General features: G+C 45.0%; 2 protein-coding genes across 2 annotated transcripts; both read right to left on the bottom strand.

The window, feature by feature from the left end:
• Positions 1-1,151: 1,151 nt before the first annotated feature.
• Positions 1,152-6,099, bottom strand: LOC125552583 (adenylyl-sulfate kinase 3). The gene is made up of 7 exons (XM_048716186.2): positions 5,659-6,099; positions 4,725-4,865; positions 3,558-3,707; positions 3,370-3,488; positions 3,216-3,300; positions 3,030-3,076; positions 1,152-1,588 (listed from the first exon to the last, which is right to left on the bottom strand). The coding sequence occupies exons 1-7, from the start codon at positions 5,867-5,869 to the stop codon at positions 1,490-1,492; spliced, it is 852 nt and encodes a 283-aa protein (XP_048572143.2). The 5' UTR covers positions 5,870-6,099; the 3' UTR covers positions 1,152-1,489.
• Positions 6,100-9,615: 3,516 nt separating this feature from the next.
• VDAC2 (voltage dependent anion channel 2) lies at positions 9,616-13,333 on the bottom strand. The gene is made up of 6 exons (XM_048716187.2): positions 13,152-13,333; positions 12,981-13,048; positions 10,794-10,904; positions 10,620-10,706; positions 10,338-10,546; positions 9,616-10,255 (listed from the first exon to the last, which is right to left on the bottom strand). The coding sequence occupies exons 1-6, from the start codon at positions 13,201-13,203 to the stop codon at positions 9,949-9,951; spliced, it is 834 nt and encodes a 277-aa protein (XP_048572144.1). The 5' UTR covers positions 13,204-13,333; the 3' UTR covers positions 9,616-9,948.
• Between the last annotated feature and the right edge of the window lie 1,621 nt (positions 13,334-14,954).

Raw genomic sequence — 14,954 nt, 5'->3', positions numbered from 1 at the left:
GGGACTTAGCAAGACTGTTTTCTTTCATAGGCCGTCAAAGCAGAAGTCAAACCGCTCTCCTAGCCGAAGTCGAACTCTACCATGGTGTACGTTCTCTTCTCAGTCCGGCCGCGAGCCACTAAGGCCAAACTTCGGCCAAATCATTCCTAGTCCAAATTGACCTCGCGGGACAAGAATGTTACTCTATTGCGTTGAATCCTGCCCTCACCCTCCTGCATACGAATACAGTACAGCAGCAGCACAACGTGAACGTACGTAGACCCGTCCTAGTTTTCACCTAACAGAAGAAAACACGGTCAGCGGAATCACTCGCCGGGGGCGCTAGTGCGGGTCCAGCGGTAAAAACGCTCGCCAGGTCAATCCGGTTGATTTCCCGCGTCGTTCGTCTCGACCTGGAAAAGACCAGCCAGCAGCTTGGACAGTTTGACCCAGACGCAAGTTACAACTTACAACGTGAGGCGGGCGGCCGGAGCCTGCGATCCACGGCGGGCGAGCCGCTGGGTTTTTCTTCCTAGGCGCAGCACCGTCCTCCACGCTGCGCCTGCGGTACGCGCTCCGCCCGTGCACGCCAGACTGAAACTCGACGGTACAGCTCAGAGGCAGTACGTACTCCAGAACGGACGGACTACTGGTTCGTTCGTTCGTTCGTTTGGTTCTTTCCTTTTTGGCACTTGCTTGTTTTTACCTCGGGCCGGACTTTGGTCCGGTTCTTCAACGGCGATCCCCGGCCTCGCCACCGGTCGCCACTACTGAAGTTCGGAGTTCAGAGCACGCGCGTGCCATCCGAAGCTTCGGAGGATAAACCGTCGCCGGCACACTGATCTGATCGCCGGGGTGAGCGACTAACTTTGCAGGTGATCGATTATATGTATGTCAATGGCCGGTCAAACTGGGATCAGGTGTTGGTCGGCCGTTTTATGGGCACCAGATGTGTGGTGTGGTGCGGGACGTGCATTTCCTGCTGGCTGCTTTTAACAGTCAGTGGGGAATGATGGGGTGTCTTTTTATCTGTCTAACAGAAGAGAAGACTGAATTTTATTTCCCTGTGTTTCCAACTGACAGTGTGATCTCAAGTGTCCAGAGGGAATAGCACATCACCGGTGCTGCATTTTCTTCTCAGGGATTCAATTCAGCGTGCGAACAACCAGCGCTTGGAAAACGCAAGCACGATTTATTCATTCGTACTTTTGACACCCACAATCAAATCATACATTACCAACAAATAAACACAGCACAGCACAGCACACCATTTCAGCCGAAATGAGCAAGTATAGACTACAGCTAAAATAGCACAACACGCGCGAGAGGAGCAATGCCGAACAATCAAACTGATCATCGATCTGCGTCCCTTTCCCCGTGAAAAAGGCAGCTTGTTGCTTCAATGACAGCACCTTTTATTCCGGATGCGACCAAATGGATCATGCCTGTGTCCATGAGTTATGGACACAGAAGAATAAGTTCAATCTTCTGGATCTGGAGTATATATATGCTAAGCCTGCAAATATCCGTTCTTCTCAAGGTAGGACAGAACTTGCTGGGCCATTGCCTTCGGTGAAGGGCATTCCCCACCTTCCATCTTAATTACTATCTGTGCAACATCATAAAATGAACCATCTCAGTTTTTTGAAGGGAAGAATCATTTCATTTTAATTAAACAAATGAACAAATTTTCTGTTTTACATGGTGGAGGCAGCAGTAGAGATTAAGAAGGCCTTAGGGTACTGCTGAATGATGGTTGATGAGCTATCTAGGCATCTACTAGAATATTGGACTTGTTGTCTAAAGTAAATGAACAATTCAAATGTGACCTATATGAGCGATCGACATATATCTCAGGCTCAACTAATAAGTAGGGCTTTCGGTTCGAAAAAAACGGAAGCAATAAGTAGGGCCCAATGGGTACACTTCTATTAATCCAGATGAAAACAAACTAGGGAGAGCTGGCATATCACAAGCCGGGATCTGGATGACATCCCATATTGTATTAGCGCATAGCTAAGTACCAATGGTTGCTCATATCATCTATCACCTCTGTTCCGAATTATAAGATGTTTTGGATATTTCAATATGGACTACATATGGACTGAAATGGCTGAACAAACACACTAAAAGGCGTCTATATACATCCAATTCCAAAAAAGTTATAAAATCTTATAATTTGGAACAGAGGGAGTACTATGTAGTCAATATTGGACACATTAACATATGAAAACACTAATAGACTCACTACCGGTTGTTCAATGTTAACGTTTTACATTTTGCCATTATTCACAGAATAAGGATTAATAGAGTTAATAGTGGCGGATAAACATTAAATCCAATCACAGCGACCAAGCTTGAGAATTTTGCCATACTGGTCAAGCATCCCACAACAATGTATCGCCCATTACTGAAGATACAATGAAAAGGTGTTTCATCCTGGACGGTTCCCCTTTTATTTTGGTTTGTGAACTCTGTTCTATTAAGCTTATAGTGGAACCCGGCTCCCAGTTGGGTTGGGAGGCGTACGAAAAAGAAAAAAACTTTGTCTGGCTAGCTGCGCAAAATACATTGTTTACAAGGGAATGGCCTATGGCGGTATGGCCCAACAATTACTACTGTCCATTGCGCATGAGATCTTTGGAAACAATTAATCACCTGTCCACCTCCCACTACACTGCAACTATTCGTCCTTCATCTGGAATGTGGTGTCTACCTGACTCAAAAGTCTAATTGGTGCACCCATTCTCATGGACACAGGTAACTTACTGGAATGGTGGCTACAAGATGTGTCTGCTCATCGAAGAACCATGCAGGCTTATCTTAAAGCAGAAAGTAAAGAGCAGCTACAACATCATCACTGAGAACGAGAATTTTCTTATATGCTGGGCCAAGGCAATACTGACACTTTCAGGCGCTAATGCCTGTTCAGAGTAGTTTAAGTTTATTTTCCTTTCAGCTTGAAATATCTTTTTTTTAATGAAATAGCGACAATTCTCCTGCCATTCGTTCAAAGAAAGTAGGAAGGTGAGGTATGATCAAAAGCTGACCTCACTATTCACTGGTGATTCGTATGGATCATCAACTCCGGTGAACCCTGTTTGTCAAAAGGCAATGTTTAAAGTAAATAAAATAAAATATTCTTGTACTTTCAGCAGGTAAGCTCTTTGAGTTGATGCTGAATGCATTAAAATGTGGAACTTAAATGTTTAAAAGAGGTTCAAAGACTATCATACCTTTAATCTTTCCTGTGCGTGCAAGCTTGTATAACCCTTTAGGATCACGAGCTTCACATAATTCTAGTGGCAAATCCATAAATACCTGTAAGGTTTGTGTGCTGTTAGATGGTTAACATTAACGAGGCGTCAAGGAATCATAAGATAAGCATACTTCAATAAATCTAGAATCTGGAAGTAGAGCTCGGCATGCATCACGGTCTCTCCTGTATGGAGATATCAAACTAGCAATGCATATGGTACCAGCATCTGCAAAAAGCTTTGCCACTTCTCCTGTACAAGAATATACGACTGTCATTATAAAACCCTCTCCAATGAAAGCTCTTATTGGTCAGAACTTACCAACTCTTCGTATATTTTCTGTACGGTCTTCTGCCTTGAAGCTTAGATCTCGATTAAGGCCATGTCTGAGGTTGTCACCATCAAGAACATACGTGTGGTGGCCTCTGTAGTGTAATTCCCGACTCAGTGCACAGGCAACGGTACTTTTCCCTGACATATGGAAACATGGCAGTTCCTCGTGATGGCTTCCTTATGTGTTTGATAATTTTGAAGCTACAAGAGAACCAAGGTAATCCTAGGCGTGGTTCATAGTACTCCAAGATCAACTGAAATAAGTTCATCTTTTACCTTTATATAAAATTTAGATAGAATGGCTCAGGAGCTACTCCCCCCATTCACAAGATGTTTTGGATATTTCAATATGGACTACATATGGACTAAAATGAGTGAATAAACACACTAAAACGTGTCTATATACATCTGATTCAGAAGAAAGTTAAAAAATCTTATATGTGTGAGCGGAGGGAGTATTTCAGAACCACAGGCTAGGAAAACTATTGCCACGTAGACTAATCTCATACTCAGCATATAATATGGTGTTAATCATTATCCAACAATCATCATCTACCGAAGGAAAAATGCTAGAAGACGGAGAAAATGGACTTTGAAGTGAACTACTAGAAGCAAGATGAGAGTGACGATCAGGTGCTGATGCCAATACAGTAAGATCATGTACTGGTGCCGATACAGACAAAATGACCGTTATGACACCCGAGTATGAAGGCCTGTAAATGCCCTTTGTGTCAACATAGCAATGCTATGTTCTGCATATTCATGATCATCAAGAAGCTAACTGCTTATACAGCAAACACCAAACTGATATGAGCATAACACCCAGAGGAGCTTATCAACCTATGAAAGAAGTGCCCAAATTGTGTGAGTGCTCAAATCTCAAACTTCATTTGGTTAGACATACCAGTGTAAATGTCTCGTCATCTATAGGGAAACATCTCTAAACCATCATCAATATATTGATGAAGATTGAACACTAAGATTAGACCAATTCCTCTGTTGTATAACACAACCAACACATCAACAAGAGTCTACGTGACCATAACAGAAAGAAATCATTTTGACAACAGACAGCAACAGTGCCATAGATACTTCACCAAGAATGTAAAAGGTGATACCAGGTGAAAATCAATATATAATCCGCTGAAAATATACCTGAACCGCTGAGTCCTGTGATCCATATGACACATCCTTTTTGCCCCAGCAATTTCTGTCGCTCAGGTTGCCCAATTGGGCAGTCATGCCATAGAATATTAGTTGATTTCCCGATGTTGGACATGACAGGCTTCGCTCGCACTGATAATGGGCATCAGGAAATGGTTAGCATGACTCTATTCCTGCTTTTGACCACCAGTACCCCATTTGAAAAGAAGTACCAAAAAAATATAGAAAAGGATAAGCAACATCGAAATAGCAAAGTTGTGTAAGCCATGTAATTTAGTATAACTTTTCCTTCACATTATTAGATACCAACTAAATATTCTTTTTTTGCAGAATATGATTTTCCATGCTCCAAATGTAACACTAAAACCAAATAGCTTTTATGTCTTTCCACTTAGACTTCGCCATTCAGGTGACAACATGACAATATGTGAACTCAACATTTCAGCTGAGGCCATAACTACACTCATGCACGTTCGCCATAAATCGCAAGTATACTATACCTCTACAATACAGTCAATTGTACTACCTTCACTAGTTCATACACCAAGCAGATAACTTTAGGTTCATCGGACCGAAACTATGTGCCACGAGCAATTACGCAGAGTTAATTCTTCCCCTCTACCGAAACCAACAAATCAAACAGCGATTTTACAGTGAATTGTGCCACTGGCTCAAATGCTTAATTCTAGTTCCATGCAAATTTACTTCCACCACTAATATATCAGCAGTGAACGCCCTCGAGTCCTCCTAATCGTGACACAGAAGGCTGGTACTACTTGTGTGATAATAAAGCGCCGACGTGGATAGGACGCGAGATTCCAGTCCCACTTATCCTATCCTACGCGACCCCTTTCGGAGATTCTATAGATTCTGGCGTCACTGACACGCCGACCCCGCAGGCAACCGAATCACCGTCCCCACGAACCTGGGCTGCCGGAGGCGCTCCCCGCCTGGAGATGCTGCTGCTCCATCCCGGTCCCCGCGCACCCGCCGTCGCCGGCCAGCGCCGCCACCGGAGCGCGCACGCGCACGCGCGCCGCGCGCTTCCTCCAATTCGCCTTCGCCGCTGCCGCCGCCGGCGGAGATGGGGAGTGCGAGGAGCGCAGGAGCGGAGGCGGGATCGAGAGCGAGGACATGGTCAGGAGCGGGGCATTGCGCGGGGCGGGTGGGGGGCGAGCGAGCGTGCCTTGGATCTTGAGGGGAGGGGAGGGTGCTGGGTGTGCTTACGTCGGCGGCGGAGTGGGAGCGGGGCGGGGCGGGGCAGGCCCGGGGAGCTGGCGAGAGTGGAGGGGGACGAAGCTCCCAGCACCAGCACAGCCTGGCCGCGCGCGGGGCGTGCGTGCGTGCGTGACGTGATGGACTCGTACACAGCCACTTCGCCCGGAGCAGAAATAGTGGTGCCACGGCGACGAGCACACCGGCTCAAAAGGAAAAAAGACCGCCTGTTGATTTATTTATTTATTGCGAAAAAGGCCTATGACCGATTTTTTTTAGGGAAAAAAGGCCTATGACCATGTACCAACTATCAAATGTCCTTACAAACACGTCCTTAAAAAATAAAATACCGAAATCTTGAGGGTATCCAAGTCTTCTTCACCGTGAGCATAGCTGGATGTCGCCTCTGGGCCTCCTGAGGAGCAAAAATTTTAAAACCTAGGGGCTTGTAGAAGCAGCGGCCGAAAAGTCATCGATGGAGAGCAGGAGATGCCGATGACCGCGATCCGTGAAGTAAATCGCCGCCCTGAAGGAAAACTCTGCCAATAAAGGCATGTAGAAACTTCGAAGACCATGAAAGTCGGTTGAATCCATACAGATCCACCGAAACCCTAAACTGACCGGATCCAGAAGACCCGTCCAAGACACGCTACACATGCCCTTTGTCGGCGAAAAACACACCAACGAAACGGCGATAGGGTGGGGAAAACATTATTCATTCCTACCCTGGGGCAACGTCGTCGCTTCATCTTTTCAAACTAAACATGAAGACTACTGAAGAAAAAAATCACCCTTGCCGTTGTGCGACAAGTCCAGGGTCTGATGTCAAGACCACTTCCATCTAGAATCGTGCACTCGGCCCTCTTCTCCGATGATCTACGTAGGCCAGACCACCAATGAAGAACTCCATGTTGAATCCCTTCGGTCATCAGCGACTTCACCAACGCTATCGTCATGCATCGCCTAACGAAGGCCATCCCTCAAGGACACATCTCCTTCACCGCCCCATAGCAACCCTCCAGCGCCTCCACAGTAGGTCACCCCGATCCAGGCCTTCCCGTCGCCGGCGACGGTTTGATGACGGGTTGGAGATTAGGGTTACACGGCCACCCGTGTGGTTGCCTCTTCTAGGAAAAAAAATCGTCTGACCTTGAGTCACAATTTGTTGGCCGCTTATGGATCATGTGCCTGCATTTTTTTCCAACTGATTTCTATGAGTCGTCGGATCTATGATGAAAGGTCGGATGTGTTACTTTTTCATTGAACTAGTCATGTCCATTTTCTTCTTCATGAGCCCCCCCCCCCCTCCCGGCCAACCTCCCCTCACCCCTACCCCCACCCATGCGGCCGCAGACATTAGGGCACACCGCCTCATTGCCCCGCCCTCCTCTGAACAGCCGCCCACAACCGCTAAGGCCATCTCTCTACCCTCCACCTCATGTTTTCTCCTGTGCCGGCAGCCTCCTCTCCCCTTTGCCCTGCGCATCTGAACCCGTCAATCTCTAACTCCCCTCTGCATGGGATGTCCCTGCCGCATTGTTCCTATATGAGACCCCGCGGCTTGTTGCGACACCTCCGTCTTCAGACTCGATGCTAATGCTAAAATCAACTGATGCTTTCGAAATTTTCAGGCACATGAAAACTAGCAAAAGGCAAAAATAAATAAATGAACATGTGCCACCGCACGAGAGGCGCTCACCCAAGCTATTAGGCTGAAGAATGTAGTTTCTATCTAAATCCAAATAATATCAAGATTGATGGATCAAATTATCACACTATCGTGTACTTAGAACCTTGGTACCATGATCATGTTAGCATTGTCCGATTGTATTAGCGTCGAAATGCACAGGCGTGTGCAATGATGTTATCATAGGAGTGCTAAATATTGAGGTGAAGAAAAGATATTTTAGGGAGAAAACTTGCCTTTCGAATCTTAATTAAGAGATGATCTCTTAGTAATAATATCTTTTATCACATTATTTAGAAAGGTCTAGTTACTAGCGATAAGACTAAGGGATAACCCATGATACATCATGTTTTTATTGTTGTCTCTTTAAACGGATGCAGAAAAGTTGTGTCATTGATTAAGTAGAAGAGAATTCCCTAGTTAATTAACTGAAAATCGAACGAAAACCAATACAAACAGACCACATGCAAACTACTCAAACATGAAGCCCCATGGCCACACGTTCTCTTTAACATATATTCTCAACACGCAACAACCACAACTCTTACACTTCTGCATTGCAAAGAAAAACTCAACAGACAATGGACACCACCAAACACACGATGACAAGCCAGACCATGAGGACGATTGAAAAGATTGAGTACCATCCATTAAGCAGAAACGAACGTCTTCCCATGGCACCACACTTCTTTCCTTTGCCCCTCTTCCTTCTTGATTTTGCCCCGGGTAGCATTGCCTGTTAGTAGGCAAGCAATCGCCTAGCCAGATCCAGGGCTTGCCATCTCCAAGCTAGTGAGCAGAGGTGCGGTGTGGTTCTTGCCCGACACCAGGCCACGTTTAAATAGCGGGCGGATGCGAGGCATCAACCGACAAGGTGTTTAATGTCGGGCGGCACATGGACAAACATGCGTCGGAGTAGGTTCCTTAGCACACGTGCTAATTCAATGGAGGTGGCGGGTAGATGGATGTCGTTTCAATGCGGAAAGAAAGCGTGCACAGCGGGCAGCGCTCTCGGCTAGCGGGCCGCTTCAATGCTGGCTCCAATGAGTGGTCGCGTCCGCTCTCGGTCGGCATGAATGCGGCACTGACACTATGGTGTGAAAGGGTGCGGTCAATGAAAAGGGGTTGCGTGCAGACGGATGGAGATGCCTAAATGCCCTAAACTTTGCATTATTTGTTGGAGATGCTCTAAGAGACGTAATGGGAGCATTATCTGTTGAAGATGCTCTAAGAGACGTAATGGGATAGTGACATCCATGATTCAAACGTGTCTGGCGATCATAGGGTGAAGTTGACGGGGACCCATAATCTATACATGAACCTAGCCTGATTTCTCATAAAGCTTCACATGTGCATATGAAATTTCTTATGAAGATACACGGTTGTGCATAAAATTTCTTATGAAGATACACAGTTGCATAACTTGCATATAAAATTTCTTATAAAGATACGCATCAGTATATAGAATTCCTTGGAAAGATACCAAGTTGTATATAAAATTCTTTATAAAGATACACAGGTGTATATAAAAGTGAGCATCAGGATACAAGTGGTTCTCCCGAGATAATTTTAAGAATCTCATGCGAGAGTGGTGGGGTGTGGTTCCAACATCCAAGTCACATGCTTTCTTTCAAGCCGCGTGTTAGTGACACACTTTCTGCATTTTCCTGACACGACCTACATGATGATAACCTTTTCTAACGGCTCCATGGTATGGTGGTATAGCAAAGTTTAGGGCGCGCCAAACACAATCAATCGCCACGATCCAACCATATGAAGTATGGTGATTGTATTCTCAGTACAAATGGAGACATTCTCAGTGCAAATGGAGACATTGCCACGAGTGAACTAATCCTTATCGTCGATATTAATGTCTTTTTCTAAAAGAAAGAAAATACCAAGAAACATTAGAAAGCAGGCTGCGCGAGAAGAATGATATATAGAAAGAAAGAAAAAAAGAACTGATACCCGAACAAGCAGTAAATCTCAACTAGCGGTAAAATCAATCAACACCGCATGAAAAATCAAGTGTAGCTTCTTCAAGTAACAGACTACCGTGAAAGCTACTCAGACCTCACAGTAGAAAGAAACAAGCTGCATACATCTATCAATGAGGAAGTACTTCGATCATCAAAAAGTAAACGCCTGGACAAAATCCAGGTGAAGGCCTATCGGATCCTGCCCACAGAGCACCTAAACCTCCAGAGATTTAACAGAACATGTCTGCGGAACAAATTATTGGCCATAGCTTCACAAAAAATAACCAAAGAATCCGATGTTCAATCACCATCATCCACGTATGATCTGATCTCATCAAGGCTTGAGTGCAAGTGACAGCCCAAACTTGGGTGCCCTGTCCAACGCCTTGGTGTCGAATTCACCAGATATCGTCAAGAGTGACTTTGGTTTAACCTCGTGCTGGAGAAGGGCAGCAAGCTTTCCAGTGTTGTTGAGCCTTGCCTTCACAGCTGTCTGAGGATCGACCGTGTACAGGCCACCAACTGTCAGTGTGTTCTCGTTTGTTGAGAGCTTCCGGGTAAATTCAGCCACGGCCGAAGCCTTCTGCTTCTCATCAAGGTGATACACACCTGACACTTTGATGGTGTCACCTTTGTCGGCCCTGTACACGTAGGTGTAATCTATCAAATCAATGCTAGTTCAAATCTCAACTCATGACAAAACACAGCAAAGCATGGACTTACAGAATAGCTGAAGCATGGAAGTCAGGCTTGGTTACACTGAAACCACCAGTGTACTTGGTAAACTTTCCTGAAGAAGTGTCAAACCCAGCTTCCCCACCGAAGGCAAGTCCTTTAGGGCCTACTACCAAAGAAAAATCGACCACAGGAGAGGGCTTCATGCCAACAGCGGCAGCAAAAGTTGCATGGTCATGGAAGTATTGCACCTCCACCTGTTAAGAAAGAACTCGGCTCATAGGCTGTTTCCACTCCAACAACCAGCAACTGACACCAAAATGAAATTACCTTTCCAGCATTGTAATCAGGAAACTTGACAGACGTCACAAGCTTTGTGGATGGCAGGACATCCAAGACAGTCAAGGTAGTAGAGATCTGCAAATTGCCAAATACAATATAAATGTGCTGCAATACAGGCTTAAAAGAGGAAAAACATAAATCTGAGTATTCAATATCACTTACATTTGATTCTGTATCCACTTTAACATCAACAAGATTATTCTTATACTTGTAAGCTGATGCTACGTCAAGAGAATAAAGCCCTCCTTTCTTCACAGCTGTGGAAGTGACGGCCTGAACAATATACATGAATGACAAGTTCATTAAAGGCAAATAAATTCAGATAATAGAAACAGTGAGCCAGTATTGCAAGTTACATAATTATACGGGTTAGTAAGAATCAGGCAAAGGGTAACAAAAAAGGATATATATGCACTTAGTTCAACTTGCACTTTAGTACGCATCAGTCAAAGATATAATACATGATTTCATATCAATGGCAGAGAAGTGCACGGGGAAATATAAACCATACAAGAACAAAATAAGCGCATTTCCAAATGCAAAATTAATTAAATACAATTCTTTTTGTAGCTCAAACAAACTACAGGGTGGTTATATCATAAAAGCATCTAATTTATATTCTGAAACTGAAGATAAAGATTATTTAAATTTTCACTTAATAATTTTGGTTGTGCAGTGGATAATTGCTTATCATGAGAACAGACTATTGCTGACAGGTCGAACGTAGGTTTACACTGAAGATACTGACTCACCAATCTGCATGTTATTCTTAATTCTAGAAAAAAAAATGGGAAGAAAACGGTAAGCCAACCATATTATAAGAAGATTTTCAGTTAAACAGATGGTCCGTGCTAAAAGATCTAGGTAAACGCAAAAATATCTCTACTCTTATAAAAAACCGAGTTGGTGATGATGGTGTGCCTGCCATCTTGCAATATAGACCGTTTGATCTATATCTGACGGTTAGAAAGCAAACTATGGCAATTTTGTAAAAAGATAACCGCACCTTCTCTTTCTCGAGATATCATTAGTTTTTACACATGGGATTACTCCCGCATGGGTCAATCACAACATGTGTTTTATAAAAAAATGCATCCTGACGTTCCGTGCAATGCACGGGCATCTTGCTAGTTGCTATAACAAGACTGACCTTACTGGAAAAAATACTGAAGTTCCATAATGCACATGTCATTGGGGAAAGTGACATGGCAAACAGTGTTTGTCTTATCAAAATATTCATTTCCTCAAAACACCGATGCATTTGAAAGAACAAGCTAATGAATCAAAATAATCAATTCCTAGCACAAACAAACACATAAATTACACGGCTACAACAGTTCCTTTGTTAAATCAGTATATTCAACTAAAACATATCTTTATATACTCTTATAAAGATCCAAGTTCTCAGAGATTACCTCTTAAGTTGCTGAGGAATTCAATTCAGTTATCGTATATTATGTGTAGTAGACAGAAGATGTATCACAATCTTTTGATTAGTTAATTCAGTTGATGTATATTTTGAGATATGATGACACAAGCGTTTAAAAAACTCATGCAATAGAAAAGAACTTCTACGGCAGTGGACGAGCATTTAACGTTCGTAGCATCAGCCTGTATTTATCCTAGAAGAAACCTTTGGCTATAGCCATCATCACAAGAAGCAATTGTATAGGCCAGAAAGTGTATATGCAAAGTGTCAACGCTCCTTACGAAGGCACATAACCATGACACAGAATTAAAAGCTTCTGAAATAACAAATTTGCAACAATATGTGTTCGGTCTTCAGTCCTGGAAACTAAGCGCACGCCTTAATTAATTCCAAGACCCAGTGGCTGCCAGCAGGGCAAGGACCAACTCTATATATAAGACACTTGCATAGCCATTCGTAAAAAAGGACGGTGATCGTTGCCACAAAGGAGCCGGCAACAAAGTAGGCCATCTGCAGCGTCTTAACCACGATGGTCAGCCAGAAGGCATTGCTCGGCTCGAATGATGGCCTTGTTCCCCCAATCAACCTCAGCCAACATAGACCACATTGCTGTACAAGGATACAACGAGATTTCCACCCCCCATCAGGCTACCAAGCAGCTAGCACATAATAAGAGTACGGAGCACGGCCTGCATCCGCATTCATTCGTTCAAAATACTAACATCAATATGCAACAACCACGGAGTAGATTCCGAGCAAACAGGAGCGCTAGAAAACCCAGGAACCCAATCTACTCGTAGTCAGCGAGGAACCACCGGAGGGTGGTGACTAGATCGTACGGCCCGACGGCAAACATGCGACAACACCGGCATCATCGAATCGAGCCGCGGGAGCGGGGCGGGATCGGGGGGGATCCTTACCACTCCGGAGGAGCTGACGGTGGAGACGGACAGCTTCTGGTCGTAGGTGTAGTCCCTGGTGAGCAGATCTGCAGATCACGGAGACGCCCGACGGGGAAGACCGAAGAACAGATTAGAGAGAGGAGATGCGGGTGCAGAGGAGGGTGGAAAGAGAGGAGCGGATGTAGGTACCCTTGGCCTTCTTGCCGATGTCGGTGAAGAGGCCGGGTCCCTTCATGGCCATGGCGGCGGCGGCGGCGGCGGCGTGGGGGAGGGGCTGCGGGGAGGCGGCCGCCGAGGAGGAGGAGCGAGGGGCAAAAAGGGTGGAGAGGGTCAGAGGGAGATGCCAGCGAGTCCCGTTCCGCCACTAGTAATCGCGTGAGCCGTGCCAAAGGCAGGAGGACCCGTTGGAGGGGGCTGCGCCCGCTATCCGGAGCCTCGTGGCCGCACGATCTCGCGATCCCAGCATCGGACGCTCCAGATCGTTTCTTTTCTTTCGCGAAGAACGCACCGAATCTTGTTCTCTTTCTTTCCTTTTTGGCTTGAGAATGAAAGGGCACCTTATATGTTCCATTAGGATTTGTTGTCATGAACTTGATGATCATGATCCTGTTATGTGTCTCATCTTGTCAAATCCCTTATATGGAACCAGTTCAATTCTCATAAATGGTAGCGACCACTTGCTGGTATCTATGATGGTAGAGGAGAGGTGTTGTAAGAGAAGAAGAGGTGCTACCCCCAAGACGAACTGGTCCAGAGGTCCATTCGCTGGCGCTCAGCTATGTGCGGGCTGCCGGGAACCCAACTTCAACTCCAAGACTGAACCAGTGGAGCAAGGGCCTAGCTGGACAAATTTTGATCAACATGGATGCCTCATTTTCTAATCATGATTCTAGAGGATCTTGCGGCGCTGTAATGCAGGATCACATGGGGCCGTTTCTTCTGGCTGAACGGCAGTGATTGAGCATGTTTCGGATGAGGTTTCAGCGGAAGCAGTGGTGTTGCTTAAAGGACTGAAACTTGTAACAAATATAGATGCAACAACATTCTAATCCATATGGACAATATCACAATTGTCCAGGCTTTGAAGGAAGATGAGGGCTACTCAATGATTGTCGTGGTGAGTCGGTAAGTTTCGAGAAGGCTTGTATCGAATTTTGTAATAGGGAGCCTACTGTAGTAACACATGTGCTAATTGTATGGGACGAGAGAACCAACCTTTAGAGTGGTTCAATTCGCTTCCGAGCTTTATTGTCAAATTCTTAGCGGATGATGTAAGTGTGGTTTGATTTTAATAAACTTAGTCATGATGGTCTTTCCTAAAAAAGAAATCTGTTGACATAATTACTACGGTACGTTTTTACCTGCCTCAAGTCTTATATGCCAAACAGTTGAATAAGAACTGCAAAAAACGTCAATTATATATATTTTTACAGACGGAGTAATTAAAAGACTGCCTATCTGCAAGTCGCCTGAGGAACTCGGCTTCAGTCGATTTGGCTGAACCGTTGGATCATTCCAACAACTGCCCTGCCCTGCCCTGCCATCTTCATCCTGCCACCCGCCCCAACTCTGGCAAGGCCGGCCATTCACATCTCCCCATTTCGACCTCGCTCTGCTTCGCCTCCTTTTTCTTCTCCACGAAAATCAACTTCACGCCAAATCATTTTTCAGGCACCTTGAAAGTAGGCACATGAAAAATTAAGACCTTCCAATATATTTTGGGACGAAGGGAGTACTCCCAGCAGGCTGCCACCAAGCATCCACATTTCCTAGACGATCCGTTTTGAAAAAAAACATTTCCTAGACGCCAGAAAAGAAAACGAGCAACACAACTCATGTGCTTCACCATGTCTTGCAACCACACTACACATGACCCCCCCACCAATTGCCAGCTCCACACATCATCACCTCACACATGCAGCACCATAACGTCTGAGCAACCAGGCAGCAATCCCGCCGACACAAGTAAACAAACAAGCAGCAAAGAAGAGC

Source organism: Triticum urartu, chromosome 4A, assembly GCF_056163025.1.
Source record: "Triticum urartu cultivar PI428250 chromosome 4A, HENAU_Tu73, whole genome shotgun sequence".
In the NCBI taxonomy this organism is placed as follows: Eukaryota; Viridiplantae; Streptophyta; class Magnoliopsida; order Poales; family Poaceae; genus Triticum; species Triticum urartu.
The sequence above is the reverse complement of the archived record's forward strand: the minus strand, read 5'-3'. Positions and strand labels throughout refer to the sequence as shown.